Source organism: Perna viridis, chromosome 1 (genome assembly GCF_037379345.1).
Source record: "Perna viridis isolate PV_CMFRI_1.1 ecotype Kerala chromosome 1, ASM3737934v1, whole genome shotgun sequence".
In the NCBI taxonomy this organism is placed as follows: Eukaryota; Metazoa; Mollusca; class Bivalvia; order Mytilida; family Mytilidae; genus Perna; species Perna viridis.
Genome location: NC_142445.1, coordinates 4,126,026 through 4,142,062, shown reverse-complemented (window position 1 = coordinate 4,142,062; position 16,037 = coordinate 4,126,026). Strand labels below are relative to the sequence as shown.

The window sequence follows — 16,037 nt, the reverse complement described above, 5'->3', positions numbered from 1 at the left end:
GTTCGAAATAATCTTTGATCAGATGCCGATTTTGATATAGCCACTGCTATGAACATGTTTGCATGTATGTGAATGCACTTACTTTGAACCGCTTTACTGTCATTTGTGTGGGTGTAATATTTGAATCTTATAGTTTTCAATATTTGTTAGCTCAAATATTTCTATAAATCTCCTAGATAAAAGATTGTTCTGCATTATGATTTACTTTTGCGTGGAACGTAGTACAAAAATAGGAGCATTAGTGTATAGAAACCTGTAGCACGCTGTCTAAAGATAATTTTGTTTGTAATAAATTTTGCATTTTATTCCCTTATGCGATCTGGCATAAACACTGTTAAATGACCAAACCCAAATAAAGCTTTTCATTCACTCCTGTTTCTATTTTGAAAGTAGAAAAATTAAAAGCAGTGCGCTTTGTTTGCCTGTCAAAAAATCCAGGCTCTGGGTATTTATCTATTGCAATGATTAACCACAGTTCTATGTAACAAAGTTATTTTGGAAAAAAATCTTCAATACATATACATTTACAATGTGTACAATATGTACGCAATTTTGGGTGTATAAAATCCTGTTGCTTAAGTTTCTTGTGTATAAAGTAAATTTTCCAACATTTCTTTCACATTTAGTGTACACCTACACATATGCCAAAAAAAGAAGTAGGCACTTAAAATACCTGTATTTATATCAAAACTGTTACGTAGGGAAGTATTATGATGCACTACTCTGAGGGATCATGGATGCATGTACATGTAAATTCTTCACGTTCGTGTGTAAATATCTGTGCTTAATAGCTGACATGCAGTTTTAGTATTTGTAATGACAGCCAGATCTAATACAATATTCATGCCAAGCGGTCCTGTCGTGCTAATTTTTTGTCTGCAGTTCAGCTTTTTGTCTTCTTTTGAATATTTAATGCAAATTGTAGTGTCTATATTTTATGTTAACGAAGCTGTCTTTTATTTCAGTCAGCTGCATCCTGTGTAACGTTTGTATTCAATCCATGTGTAGAATATTTTGTTATGCGCCTCTTGAAAATATTGGGGAAAAAAAAACAAAAACAGGCGCGACGGAGATGGGGTGCGACAATGCCTTATACATGTAAGTTGTCAGGTTAAACAAGCATGCCCTGAGCGTAAACCATCTGAGGTTTAGTGGTATGAATATCCACGCGACATTTATTGAAATTAGTTTTCGAACCTGAATTTAACATATGCCAAACTTTCATGCATTTTAGCGGAGATACGGTTAGCATTGATGTTAATCTTCGGAGGCCTGAATTGGACCAGAAACAAGCGTTTTCTTGATGTCTGGATGATAACTTGAATAAAAAAAATGAGTTTCTTTGAAATGGTACCTTAAAGTGCCATATCCAGTAAGTCACTTGATTTGACCTTGATTACCCTGCCCTTTTCAATAGCTGCAGGGAACACATATTAAGTATCATAGCAATGTAAAAAAAGTTCACTTTATAATACAGCTGGCCTTTAATGTGTTGTATTCCTCTGTAAGGCATTGACTTAAATGATTTACTACATAGATAATCTGTTAAGTATGACAAACAGTGTTGCCTGTCTTTACCAAACCCCTTTTAGACTGAGAGATTTGTTTGGTTAAGGTGTTTAGTTTATACAGGTTAAAAATATTGAAACTGATATGAAGGGACATCAGTAGATTTTTGGTTTACACAGGTTACTGGTTTATCCAGGATCTTGTTTACACAGGTTACTGTTTTTTCCCAGGATCTGGTTTACACAGGTTTCTGGTTTATCCAGGGTCTTATGTACACAGGTTACTGGTTATTTAAGGGTCTGGTTTACACATGTTTCTGGTTTATCCAGGGTCTTGTTTACACAGGTTACTGGTTTTCCCAGGATCTGGTCTACACATGTTTCTGGTTTATTCAGGGTCTTGTTTACACAGGTTACTGGTTATTTAAGGATCTGGTTTACACAGGTTTCTGGTTTATCCAGGATCTGGTTTACACAGATTTCTGCTTTATCAAGGTTTTGGTTTACAGGTAACTAGTTTATCCAGGGTCTTGTTTACACAGTTAACTGGTTTAGACAGGGTTTGGGTTATACAAGTTGCGCTGTATACTATGGAGAAATGAACATGTTTTTCTTTTGTTTCAGTACAAGAGAAAGAAAAGTTGAGAGGATTAGAGAATGATGAGAAGAAGACAGCTCAGTACAATGGGTTCAATGATAAGTAAGTTTCTGTAGTATAATCCCATGTATGTAGATCATCATCATCATCATCATCATCATCATCATCATAATCATCTCCTGCTGTTTCTTGTAAACTTTCATCTCTTTATCCTACAATACATCTCATAGGCTTGGATTTCTATTGTTAAAGTTTAAGAAATCTTATTTAGATGTAACTATTGTTGATGGTTCTAGTATGTATGGTAGTAATGTCATCACTTTCTTATATTTCATTTTTATATTCTTTTTCCTAAAGATAAAAAAAAAAGAAATAATTAGTTTTAAAACCCATCAGAGGAATAAAATTAGACATTACAGATAATCAATTATTTTTCTTAAAAATTGAAAATACAAGTCTTCCCTTAGAATACTGGATAACATAACCATTTACATCTACCTGTATCTATTTCATTATAGACACCCCTTATCATAGTCACATTTCATTATTGATGTAAATTCGGCTTTCTCACTGTTGTTAATTGGTCTGTTATTTCTATCTTTAGTTGACAACTGCTCTTATTTTATTTCTTAACTTTTCTATTGTTTATTTAATTTTGCTCTTAAACTTTCAAGCTTTAACACACAATATTTTATTTTGGAATTTATCAAGTTATCTACCCTTTGTATACATTAGTATATTGGTCTTTTGAAATAAAACTTGTCATTGGCTGAAGCTAAAAATTGTCTAACACATCTCTTCAAGAACAGAACATAATTTATTTTCTTAGTAATCTTCATGGTCAGAAAAACAACTGCATGGCATTTTCTGAATATATAAGTGTCTGTCTGAATATGTTCATATAACCATGCATAATCTACATGTCAAAAGTGAGTATCATCATTTTTTTTTTTCTATTTCATATTTATCTGCTGAAATTGTTTTCAATTTAAGATCCTATTATTAGAAGATTTAAATGACTTAAGAAAAAAGTAGTTGAAAAGTTGCTATAGGAGAATATAATACTAAAGACAACAGGGAAAGGATAGCCTCATTAACACAAAATGTATATTACAATCCAATCAATTGATAGGTAAAATTAATTACCTTTAAAATGTGACTGTCCTATAGATGATGTTAAGTGTAGTTAGATGAAGCTTTCTTTACTACATGTATTATGAGGTTGATTCTTGTAGCAATATGTTAGCATAGAATTTGAAGCCTAATTGATTAGATCTCACTTTTGACAGTTTAGGTCTTTTAGTGTAAGTTATCTGTGATGTGTATTGTCTTAGATATAATATACAGGTGTATGGCTGTGTTTACTATCAGACAGAATGTCTTGATACTTTTATTAATCTAGAAGATTTGGCATATTCTCCTATTTATTATATTAGGCCTCTGATATTTAATGCTGTTAAGATGGTATTTTTTAGCCTGAAAAGCCTAAAACTTTTTTTATGAAAAGTACTTGCAACCTCAGTAATTCTTTATGTATGTAATGAATTGGGGATAAAAGTTAAAGGAGAGATTATTGTTGATGGTTTTGTATTATCCACATGACATTATATTATATTTTTCCCTCTACCATTAAGGATGGCCACCTGGGATTTTGATGAGCTGTGAGTCCTGGCAAAGTGCAGGTGTTTTTTATCTTTGATTTTACTTCCCTCTAAAGCTCTACTTTCAGTTTCACTTTAAAAATTTGCGCATGATTTTACTTTGTGTAGTTGCTTATTCTGTTTAGTTCAGATCTGTTTTTCAGTTTTGATGTTGTACATACTGTCATATAAGTGTAATTATTTTGTTGTGGCTGCTGTTTATATGTGTTGCTTATTTTATGTTAGTGCCATTGAAAGGAGACAACTGATGATTGACATAAAGTGAAAGTAGGAATGTAGTATATCACAGTGTGGTTGATGCACTATAACACCTAATATGTAGCTATCATTGAAAGGCTGACTAAATTGTCATCCTCTTCAAATGAGGGGAAAGCTATTTCATAAATGTGTTGTGTGTAAGCTGAAGATGTGCAAACAGTGTCTTTCAAATGTTAAAAGGAGATTGTTCATACATGTAACCATGTGCATGTAAAACTATTGTGGTATGAATCATAAGACTTGCTATTGTTGTTAATCAAATATTGAACATTGAAATACAACAGCTTCTAAAGAAAGAAATTACCAAAATTATTTTAAAACAGGAAATAAATTAAACTTTATTTTCCATGGGGTCTGCTTGTCAGTTCAGTGCCTCTTCAGTCCAACAGTTCAGTAGTCTGACAGTTTGATTGTCCAAAGTTTGATTATCCGAAGGTTCGATGAAAGCCAACATTGTACTTGGAAAACAAAAAGGCTTAGGTTATACAAGGTACCGCACTATATTTTTAGTTGAGTATTATTGTTTCATGGTTTTTCATCAGTCCATCTCACAAATGGTTGTAGATTTTTTCTCTTAAATAATCTATGATTCACTGGTATTGATATTTACAATCGACATTATATTCTGCAAAATGTAGGTACCCAAACGACAGAAGAGACTTAGAGTTCTTTAATAAAGATATAACAAACTGGGTCCAAACGCCTACTTTTAGTCATTGCCAAGCACCTAGGAAATCTTAACAAGATTACCAATAATACTGATATTAAAATTTATAACTAGTAGTATATATCTTAAACTATGAGAATAAAGTTTTGTGTTTACTAAAACAAAAAAATTATACATCTTAGATACCGGTATGTAGCAGTTAACTTTAGTCTAGGATATGGGATGTAGCACTGACGAGATAAGAGAGATGAGATTTGTTGAATATTTTAGACATATAAGTTCGTTTGGTGGTTGGTATAGTCTGAGTGAACAACAGTAAGGATGACAAAAATTGAGAACATTGAAGGGAAAAAAATAAAAAGGCAAAAACATACATAGATGAATGCTACTAGAAAATAGCTCAGCCCTTCCTTTCACCACCCTCAATGTAATGACTAAATTACTTTGGTTATGGTTAACTATTCTAGCAATAGGCTTACAACCATAGTTAATAACTCTTAGTTAGGAAACATGTTTGAAAAATTATTGAACTGTCAGACTATGAAACAGTCAGACTATAGTGCTGTCAGACTATCGAACCATGAGATTATTGAATTGTGGGACTATTAAACTGGTGGACAATTAAACCATCAAACTTTTGGACCGTTGGACTACAGGTATGGCCTCCTTTCCACTGATGCTGTATTTTCTTTATTGTACGATATAGTACCACACCAAACTACAAAATAAGGGTAAATTTAAATCACATCAACCTACAATTGCTTGGCATATAAGAGCTATGCCAAAGTATTCAATGGCCTACATTTCAAACATACAATATGAAAATCATATGGATTGTTCTGAGCTGTAGTAATTAGGGCAACATCCAGTATGAAACTTCCAGGGCACCATTTCACAAAGCTTACATAAGAGCTATGTGCTCATAAGTCCCATTGGTTTGTTAAGGATTTACGTATAGGTAAGTCGTACAAGTGCGTTATGAAATGATGCCCTGATCTACAGAGTAAGGGTAGTAAATCTGAGCTTTTCATTTCTTGAAAATATTGCTGTATAATCATACTGAAATGTTGTACAGATCTGCTGGAAAAGAACTACCATTAAGTCTCATTCTATCAAGCAGATCTGCTGGAAAGGAACTACCGTTAAATTTCATTCTATCAAGCAGATCTGCTGGAAAGAAACTACCGTTACATCTCATTCTATCAAGCATGGTTCACTACTTCCTGTAACATGTATATCGCACTTGGCAACTAATACTACAAGCAGCTTTGTGATGTGTAAAACAGGTCTAATCAGATCCTGTTAGATATTGAAAATAATGTTTGCAGTGAAGGGGAAATAATCTAACATGTAGTTGGTAAATGGTCAGCACTTGTTTAGATTTTAATTATACAATTCAATTAAACGTAGAAACATATTCACTCTCTCAGAATGAAACAGTCTTTGACTTTTTATCCAGCAATACATTCTTCACAATGTCATCAGATAGAACTTGGTCAATTCTAATCTAAATGAAAACTTGTTGTCTTATTTAAAGTAGTTCAATTTCATTGGCAGTTGTGATAACATTGCCAAAACATTGCTTGCAGTAAAGTCCAGCATTATAAACTCTTTGTTCTTTTTATTTCAGTGGTGAGACACAACCTTTAGCTGGTAGTCCAGATGACTTTGATAGATATGGTCCCCTAGAGAGTGACAAAGATAGCTTAGAAGAGTATGCAGATCCTGATCCTAGTCGATTTAATGAGGATGGATCATTTATAGGACAGTACGGTGCAGAAAAAATGACAGCTTCTGAAGTTGCTGCTCCGTCAGCCATGCATACATTTGTGTAGTATTCATTTACTGTGTCTTCATTTTTACATACTGATGCATGTGAGTGGAGAAGTATTGATGTTGTGGTTATATCTTGTGATGTTGATGTGGAATCATTGAGATTTCATCTAATTAGCTGAACTTTCCAAAAAAGACAGCTGAAACATAAAAGAATCATGCTTTATTACACTTTTAGTGTGGAATGAGTTTGCAGTAGACAATTCATTTGCATTCCATAGTGCTAAATATCTGAGTCATATAACAATAACCCTGTCTTAAGGGGAGGTAATTCAGAGATTATCCTGCTTTACATTCCACACTGCTCTAGGGACCATTTTGCTTTAATCCCAGTGATGTTGTAGTTAGAGGTTGTGTCGCCAGATAATGTCACCACAAAGTAATCATGTACTAGCATGTGCTTTGTTAATGAATAGGGAATGAATGAGATTTGAACTGCAAATTATTTGTTCTGTTAATTTGTAAATATGTTATAATGTTACCTTAAACTTTTGCTACAAGAGATATGTTATCTTCAAGTTCTTCCTTTGAATATATTTCACTTGTGTTAGATTTCCAGGAAGATGTATGAATTATTCTAGCCAATAATGCAGCAAGAAGATTCTCCCACCTTTTGTTAATTAATCTGTATTTTATGCAATATCACATTCATACAGTCATATTTCATTTACCATCAAAAGCTGGTCTTTTAAAAAAGTATATTTTACAAGAGGACTGTTTAATTACCAGTACATTTTGTAATGGTATTCAGAAAAAGAGAAATTTTAAAATATACCAGTACACATATATATATGATCTAGCTGAATGGATCAAGTTGATTTTCTTTGCTAATTAAGCTTGACTTTATAATTGATTTACTTTCGTCAAGTAAAACATTTTGCTGTAGGCTAAAAAATTAATTGTTTGTTTATTGTCAGTAATGCTGGCCAGTTGTTAGTTATAAAATATAGTTGAATTTACAATATTTATGTTTACTAGTCATTTAAAAACAAATCAAACATTTTAGTTACCATTTCATACCTCAATTCTTACTTGGTAAATTATTTACTTACAAACACCAACAGTAGTTATGTAGCATACAGACATGGCACAATTCATAAGCTGTCCAACATAGAAGACAAAATTCCTTTTGGACAGACAATTTCAGATGTTTTAAATTGTTGTCTAGTAAAATTCTAAATTCATTTTTTGTCAGACTAGTTCCAAGAACAATTTGCCAAAACTTGATATATTTAATGATATTGAGTTCACATTAGATTTTAAAAACCACAAGATGAGTAAAATGTGGTGGTGTGAGGTCATTACTATGCCATGTTTTTTTTTTCTTGCAACAAGGATTATCATAACATGTAGGTAAACATTTGTTCCACTTTCATGTAAGCAATACATCCTATCATTGCTTTTACAAATAAACACATATATGCCTTTAAATGAACTATTATTGTGAATGTATATATATATTGTTTTACAACTATTTAAGCTATGACTGTTTTGTATATTACAGGTTGTATAATTATTGATATTCAGCTTTTATTGTGCTAACATAATGTGCTTTAAAGTGTGTTGTGAAGAAACATTGTACTAATATAGAAATATTGATCAAAAAGTTGCTTAATGTTTATTTATATGTGTTTGTCTGTGACAATCTTATTGTCCAACTTCGCAATTTTTACCATGTTAGATTTCTGACTTTTTAATCTCTAAATAATTTAACCTTTTTATGAAGTACTGGTAACATGGTACTGATTACAACAAGTTTTTTTTTAGGTTTGAATAAATGTTATGCAAAAATTAACATAAAAAGACATGAAATACGATTTTTGAAACATACATGAACCTCAGTGAAAGAAGTACTTATTAAGTTCTATATGTGTCAATAATTGTCTGAGGTCGGACCATTGTATCAATAATTCTGATATGTAATTGTCCAAGGTCATTTTAGGACCATTTTATCAGTAATTCTGATATGTAATTGTCCAAGGTCATTTTTTGAACCATTGCATTGGTCTGTATGTACTCTTACCAATTGATATTATTTTTATTGCTTTAAATTCTTCTTCTTCCTCTTTTTTTTTTTTTTTTTTTTTGGACGAGTGCAATTTACATATGTAAGTGTTGTGTCACACATTTCATTACTACACAAGAGGAAAACTTAGCACATGTTTGACATGATCATGATCAGAAAAAAAAGTAGAATTTTTTGTGTGTTTTTCATTCTAGTGGTTTGTTCCTTCAAACAATATTTTAAAAACGTAAGTATTTTAGTTGGAAAGTGCTGGTGTAATATTGTTTCATTGATTACATAATATCAGTTTATTAATGATTTAGATAAAATTGGATGAGAGCTTTTCAAATTAGGAAAGTTCGAGTTTTAATACTGTAGAGAAATAAGAAATACAGATTTTATTTCATTTCATCATCCAACCATTGTATAATAATTTGTGATATGTAACTAAGGATACTATTGTGTTGTGCCATTCTGATCAAATTCACATGTTTTAACATCTTTCATTCATGTTACAGATTTTATTTATTAAATTTTTTATATGCATTAATTCATTTTATTGATTATTTTACATCAGTAGCTCTTTCTATTTATAGATCTGATGACATTTATTTTTAGGTCACAATAAAATTCAGCTGTATATTCTTCCATCTTGTCTTCTTAGGTGTTGTTTTAAAATTCATTTTACATTTTTTTAGTCTATGTTTTTACACTCACATGGTTGAACAATATTGTCAAGATTTTTTTTCTTTGGAGTTTAATAAAAAGGGTTGTATAGCATTTTTATCTTTTCTGCTTTCTTTTGTTGTAATATACTGCTGTATACAACATGCAATATATGTTCTTATTTGCTCGATTTACCTGAGTTACAAGATTAGGCTTCAACAAAACTTTTTAGTGTAGATAGTACATTTTTCAGGTAGACTTCGGTACTGTGATCCTAGTTTAAAATCAAACTTGTCATAAGCTTAAAAATTGCACTGATTTTGAGAATGTGGTACTAATATAGATTTTTTTTTTTTTTTGGTGCCCTCAGAAAGCTTATGAAGTTTGTATCTGTTATCTAACAGTAACAAATTATTTATAGATTTATGTAGGTGCTCAGGGCTGTCTCATTCTTTCTCTCAGGCAAACTTACAAGATCAGATTTCCATTAGTGTAGTTATGGAATAGGATATTGTTTTTTTTTTATTAAAAGAATTTGGAAGTCTTTCTTTCATGGTATTTTTTTCTTATTCCATATGGTCTAAAGAAGTTCAAATTGCAAATTTTAGATCATGTGAAAAATTAATAAAGCCATGCTTATAGCACATCTATGAACTACTAATGAACTATCATCATTCAGAACCAGAAGAATTGATATTTAATTGTCGCTTGTGTGAACAAATAGTGAAGCTGTCTCCTAACATATAGATGAAAAGTTTTGTAGGGATGTTTATGGGGCTATCAATTACAACAAAATATTTTTGTGGTGCAAATATTTGAATTGGTGACTTGGGTTGCAGTCATGAAAACAAATTTCTTATTCACAAAAAGCTTAGTTAAAAAATTTAATGTGTGATTAATTCAAACAAATTCTAAAAAAAAATCATTTTAAGTACAAGAATCATATCTTTATTTCATATTGATTTTTAAGAAAAAATGAAAATATAAACAATGCTTCTAGTATATAGTTTTAAATGAATTTTTAGCTCCTCCAGAAAACTTTTACATCCCCATAAAATGGTCATCTATATGGTATTTCAATAGTCCCATCCAACCATTATATAGTTAATCATGTCGTTGTTTATAGTTCTGAGCTTTTTTTAATAGTGGTAGTGTGTTAGTAATGCAATGTATAGATTCTGTTTACATTTATTTTTATCATGTTTCATTATGTATTTGTTTGATGTATTGAAAAATTCAAATAAACTACAATCTTCACTTTTGTCCTTTTTGTATGTCTTTTGACATAGGCCTGATATCTTAAACATATGGATATATTACAGTGAATGGATTAGACAGGCATTATATGAAAGTATTATTTAGTCCCAGGATTAGAGGGAGCCATGCATTGTTTATCACATTCAAACTGAAAATGTCCCATTAAAATCAGAAATGTTTACTTAGTTATAAGAATGGCTTGTTTAAATACTGAAAATCATTTTAATGGTCCATTCTCAAACTTTTAATCCCAATCACTGGTATTCCCATGAGGCCGAATAACCTGTATCATGATGACCTTCATGTGGCCTAGACCTTTGACCTTAAGGTTTTTCTTCATGATAAATTGTCCAGACTACTACTTGGTTATTCTATTGACTTAAGAATGTGTGGGTATTTGATCCTGGCCTGCTTACCATGTGTTAACGTATTACTCAATACTGGCGAATTGGGAAAAGGAATTTTGTTTATGTGTACTATTAAGTTCTTCATAAATTGCTAGTAATAGCTTACTGTAAGTACCTTTCAACATTTCATGAACGGCAATGCTGTTGTCCTTAATAACTAGCACCAACCCACAGATCCTCGTTGTACAAGCAAAACTTTGTGATATGTCAATTTTTTTTATTGGACAGGGACCACATTTTTCGTATATAATTGGTAAAGCACTTATAGCAAATTTAAAAGTATTGTCAGCCAGGCACAACATGTACCCCACCACTCCCCATGAAATGTGACGGTGTTTGTTTACGACTTGTGTGTGGATTATGAGGAGTCGCATCGTGCAGATGGATACACCATAACGATCCGCGAGTTCATGATGACGACCATAAAACTTCTGTGGTGATGACTTTAATCTTGTAGAAATTTTCTACAAGATTTAAGTTATCACTACAGAAGAGAAGGAAAAAGTTAACCGGTTAACTGTCGGTAGTATCAAATATCGTATACCAAAAACAGTTAACCGGTTAAACGTCGGTAGTTCCGAATATCGAATACTAAAAACGCTATACCGTTTGCCGTACAATTTAATTTTTAGATTTGATTTATAATATAAACATCCTAATGCCATTATATAATTAACACATGCAAAGGTTATTTGACCAGAGGCTTATTACAACATTAAAAGTTGTTTTAATAGTTCTAAAAGCATCTAATTAAAAATCGAAATTTTACGGCTTAGTTGTCTGAATTGACTACCTCTGATAATAAACATTGAATGTAATACGTTTTGCAGACAAACACAATGTTGTTCTGGTTCTTTTCTACTTGTACAGAAGTTAATAGTTTAGAAAGAGGCTTGGTAGGAAATTTTACAGATCATGCTATGAAGATAAAAGATCACAACTTCGTTGTCTTTAGTAGACCAAAGGAGGATTGAGCAAATTTGTGGGTTTCCACTATCTCCTCTTTTGGAGAGTGCGGTAGCAGTATAGACCTTATTACTGCTATTATTTTCTACTTCCACCTTCCATAATAAACATTGGATGCATATAAAAGTGACACAAGAGACCTATAATTAAATTACAGGTTTATGGTGTCACACACCAATCTTTTTGGATTTTTTTATTTAATTTTTCTTTTGCAAACATTTTCTTACAAAAAACTTCTTGTTGTGAATATCTGAAGTCGGCTACATACATTAATGTACCATTAAGTACTATAGTGCATATCAGAGACTTGTATTAATTTTAATTACAGGTCTATGTACATACATCTGCTTTCTGTGTGAATCCTGTTCCCTTAGGCACACACCATTTTCTTCTCGATGGGGGGGGGTCTGGAAGTTATGTAAAAGTGGTGGAAATATAATAACTCTCCGAATATGCATTCAACTGATCTTTCCCACACAAATATCCATTTAACTTCGAACCACAAGCAAAAAAATCTCAATAATCTGAATATATTTATATTGTACTCCTCCCACCAAAGAAAGTAAAGGTCTTCGGCCAACTTTCCCGGTATTTTGTTCATTGAAACGTACTAACAAGTAAATGATATAATTAGGCATTTAAATACAGGGGTGAATCCATGATTTTGTAACGGGAGTCTTCTGTATGTGCAAGTTTCTCAGTGAAAATGGCCAGTTATCACTTTGAAATCTGACTAAGAAAACAGCAATACCAATCTAACCATATAAGTGGTGTGCTATTCTTTTAATAAATGAAGGAAAATGTTCGAACATTCACTAATGCATTCGCTTTTCTAGATTTTACGTGTCCATATCAACTACTTATATTCAGACTAAAATAACCTTATTAAGACACCCCGTTGTGTGGTACGTTCGTGGACTGGGCTCTGTAACTGTAACACTGTATAAATGAAAACTCTTTTTAGAAACAAATAGTACTCATCACCAATGGCATCTCTGCATACAGGGCATGTTCGTTGATTACGCTCTATATTTTGCCATCTGCCGCTTTCTATTGGTAGTTTGTGGTTCGTTGTCCTAAACTTCGAAAATGTAATAATATCTTTGTCGTTTAGTATGTTAAAATATTGTTCGAAGTTATGTGAATTCTTGAATAACCGATAGTTAATAGTTTTTGGTGAGTTGTTGTTTCCTGTCCATTTCTGTTTATACTGGTCCTCTAGTCTTTGTTTTATTACGTGTTTTATATTAGTTGTATTTTGAAAAGTCCAAAGATACGAAAATCCACAATTATCTAGAATATTTTTCATCTTGTCTAGAAGTCGTGGTCTATTAGATATTTGTAGATATTTGCGTTAATCTAAATAGGTATTTAAATATGATTGAAGCAATTTTGTTTTCTTTTCCTGTTATCAGTTTTGTCCAAAACGATATCATTTTGGTTTGTATGTCTATGTATATCGAAAAACAACCCAATTCTCCATAAATGACATCATTCTGAGTCGATGATTTTAGGTGTAAGAGGATCTTAATTTTAATTGTACTCTTTCCAAAATGTCAATATTTTAAAGTCCCCATATTTCACATCCATATAGTAATATCGGTCTGACAAGTATATTGAATAGATCTATTTGGCACTTTATAGATAGATTATGCAGTCGACCTTTACTTAGAACTTCATACATAGCACAAGTTGCTTTGTCCTTGAGTTGCTGTTTGCATTGTTTAAAACTGCCAAATTTACTAAAGGTAATTCCTAAATAATTAAAGTTGTTTAATACTTCGATTTGACGGCCGTTGTAGTAGAAATTTGGATAATTTGTTCTTTCTTTTGAGAAAATAACTATCTTAGTTTTGTTAACATTAACTTTCATCTTCCATGTCTCGCAATAGTTTCTAAACTTGTTCAAGGCTTCTTGCAGTTGTTCTGGTGTTTCAGCTAAGATCGTTGTATCATCGGCATACAAGATTATAAAAAGTTTAAGAAATATTCCTAGCTTTTCTTCAATATCTGAACTTATGTTGTTCAATCCGGCAATATTTTCGGAAATGAGGTAATCTTCCAAGTCATTTAAGTACAAAGAAAACAGAAAAGGCGACAGATTTTCTCCTTGTCTAACGCCAACTTTACATGGGAAAAATGCCGATGTTTGATTATCATAACTTAGGCTTGATTTTATATTCTGGTACATATTGTGGATAATACGGAACATTTTACCGTCTATATTGCTGCTTAATAATTTATTCCAAAGAGATTTACGATCAACAGTATCAAATGCCTTTTCAAAGTCTAAAAATGCGCAGAATAGTTACTTTTTAGAGTGTTGTTGAATTTCTATCAGGGAATTAAGGATAAATGCACAATCAATTGTTGAGTAGTTTTCTCGGAATCCGTTTTGGTTTTCTTTCAACAGTGATGTTTGCTCAGCGAAATTCTTGAGGCGCTCATTTAATACGGCTGTAAAAACTTTTCCAAAACAGCTAACAATGGTTATTGGTCTATAGTTTTTGGGGTCACCTTTTTCTCCCTTGTTCTTGTAAATCAGTTTTATAGTTCCTTGGGTCCAATTCGTAGGAATTTTTCCTGTATTGGGAATTGAATTTTTAATATCAGAAAATGAATTTGTAATATTAGAAAATCAGTCACATTTTTTAATAATACAAAATTATTTTCTAATCTTGAAAAATCGTCATTGAATACGACAAATCCATTTTCCAGTATCAGAAAATCATTTTCTAATATTCAAAAATAGTTTTTTAATATTAGAAATTCATTTGAATTTTCAATATTAAAAAATGATTTTTCAATACAAAAAAAGTGTTTTGTGATATAAGAAATCTAATTTGTAACATTAGACAATAGATCGAGGGCGTAATTACGAGAATCAGTATAAAAGAAAACCATATTATGACATGTTTAATGAATGAATATGATAAATGGCCATAGTCAATACAATATTCAGCAGATTACGTAAGTTTTGTGTTTTTGTTTTTTTTCTCTAACGAGTTCTGTGCCACAGGGCTGATCATCGGCCCAAAGTAGTACTCCTTTCAGTGCCAGAGGGCCGATGCATCGGCCCAGTCAAAAACTTGTTGTTTCCTTGGCGTCACAGTAGCAAGGCCTTTGTGATGACGAAACGTGACATTGAGAGCCAAAAAAGGAAGGGTCCATAAAGAAAAATGTTGGTATTTCGTCAGCCATTTCATCAATTTTCAATTTACCTGGCTGGGTGATTGGCGGGCCTAACATCAACAAGTTTCTCCTTGATGCTGTTACATGTACTGGTTATCATAATTATTAAAACATATTTTTTTATGAAATGCTTGTATACCCCTTAGGGCTAGTCAAGAAGTTAAATGAATTCAACAAACAGTGTACATGCATTCATTTAAATATATGATCCTTGGTTAACATGAACCTCATTTTCCCAATTAGTTGTTTGTCTTTTAAGATTGCAGTTCAGTAGTTAGTTGAAATATCAGTTGCTAGAAATAAATGTTTGTGTTTTATTTATTATTATTTTTGCCCTATTTTTTTCTATTATCACTTTAGTATAAAGTGATAAAATAAAATAAAAAATAACACCAATGGATGCACAGACACGGGTGCCTATCGGCCACTCCTTTTAAACTTGAATTTTCAACATATTATCTTGATTTTTTTAATTAAAAAACACTGGCCGATATAGGCTTCCATATACACAGATCACAAGTTACTTCATATAACTCGATAAGATTAACAACGTACGTACTATATCTAAAAACATGACACAAATAAAATGGTAGCAATAGAAATGATACTTTTTAAACCATTGTACATCAATTTTTTGTCAAACTTAAAAATACCGCCTTTATCACAATAATCACACTTGTGGCGAAAACAAAAATGTTAAATGTTCGCCCGAAAAATGGCACAACGCCCTCGCATAGACCATAGACCTGTCTATACCTAGACCCGCCCCTGAAATACGTCACGAATCGATGATATATTTGGTTGATTGGGAAACACCTGGAAAATATGCGGTTGCAGATGTGCTTCTTATCGAATTCTTATCTACTCAAGATGTTCTATTTAGACCAAAAATGTCGGAAATGCATTTTCAACGGTTTTTGTTGTAAATTTTTGTACTTTTCGTCTGGAACTTTATATTACTAATATGTTACTGTATTTAATCACTTTCCATTGTACACTAGACAATTTTGCCACAAATT

The 16,037-nt window shown here is 31.8% G+C and overlaps 1 protein-coding gene across 3 annotated transcripts in view; it reads left to right on the top strand.

Annotated features, from left to right (window-relative positions):
- LOC148626907 (neuroglian-like) overlaps window positions 1-10,453 on the top strand; it is an 81,377-nt gene extending 70,924 nt beyond the window's left edge. For all 3 annotated transcript variants that reach the window (XM_088559169.1, XM_088559252.1, XM_088559339.1), the window contains 2 exons: window positions 2,133-2,208; window positions 6,323-10,453. In XM_088559169.1, the coding sequence (XP_088415295.1) occupies window positions 2,133-2,208; window positions 6,323-6,527 (281 nt within the window). In that variant the 3' untranslated portion in view covers window positions 6,528-10,453. The remainder of the gene's footprint in view (window positions 1-2,132; window positions 2,209-6,322) is intronic.
- Window positions 10,454-16,037: the final 5,584 nt, after the last annotated feature.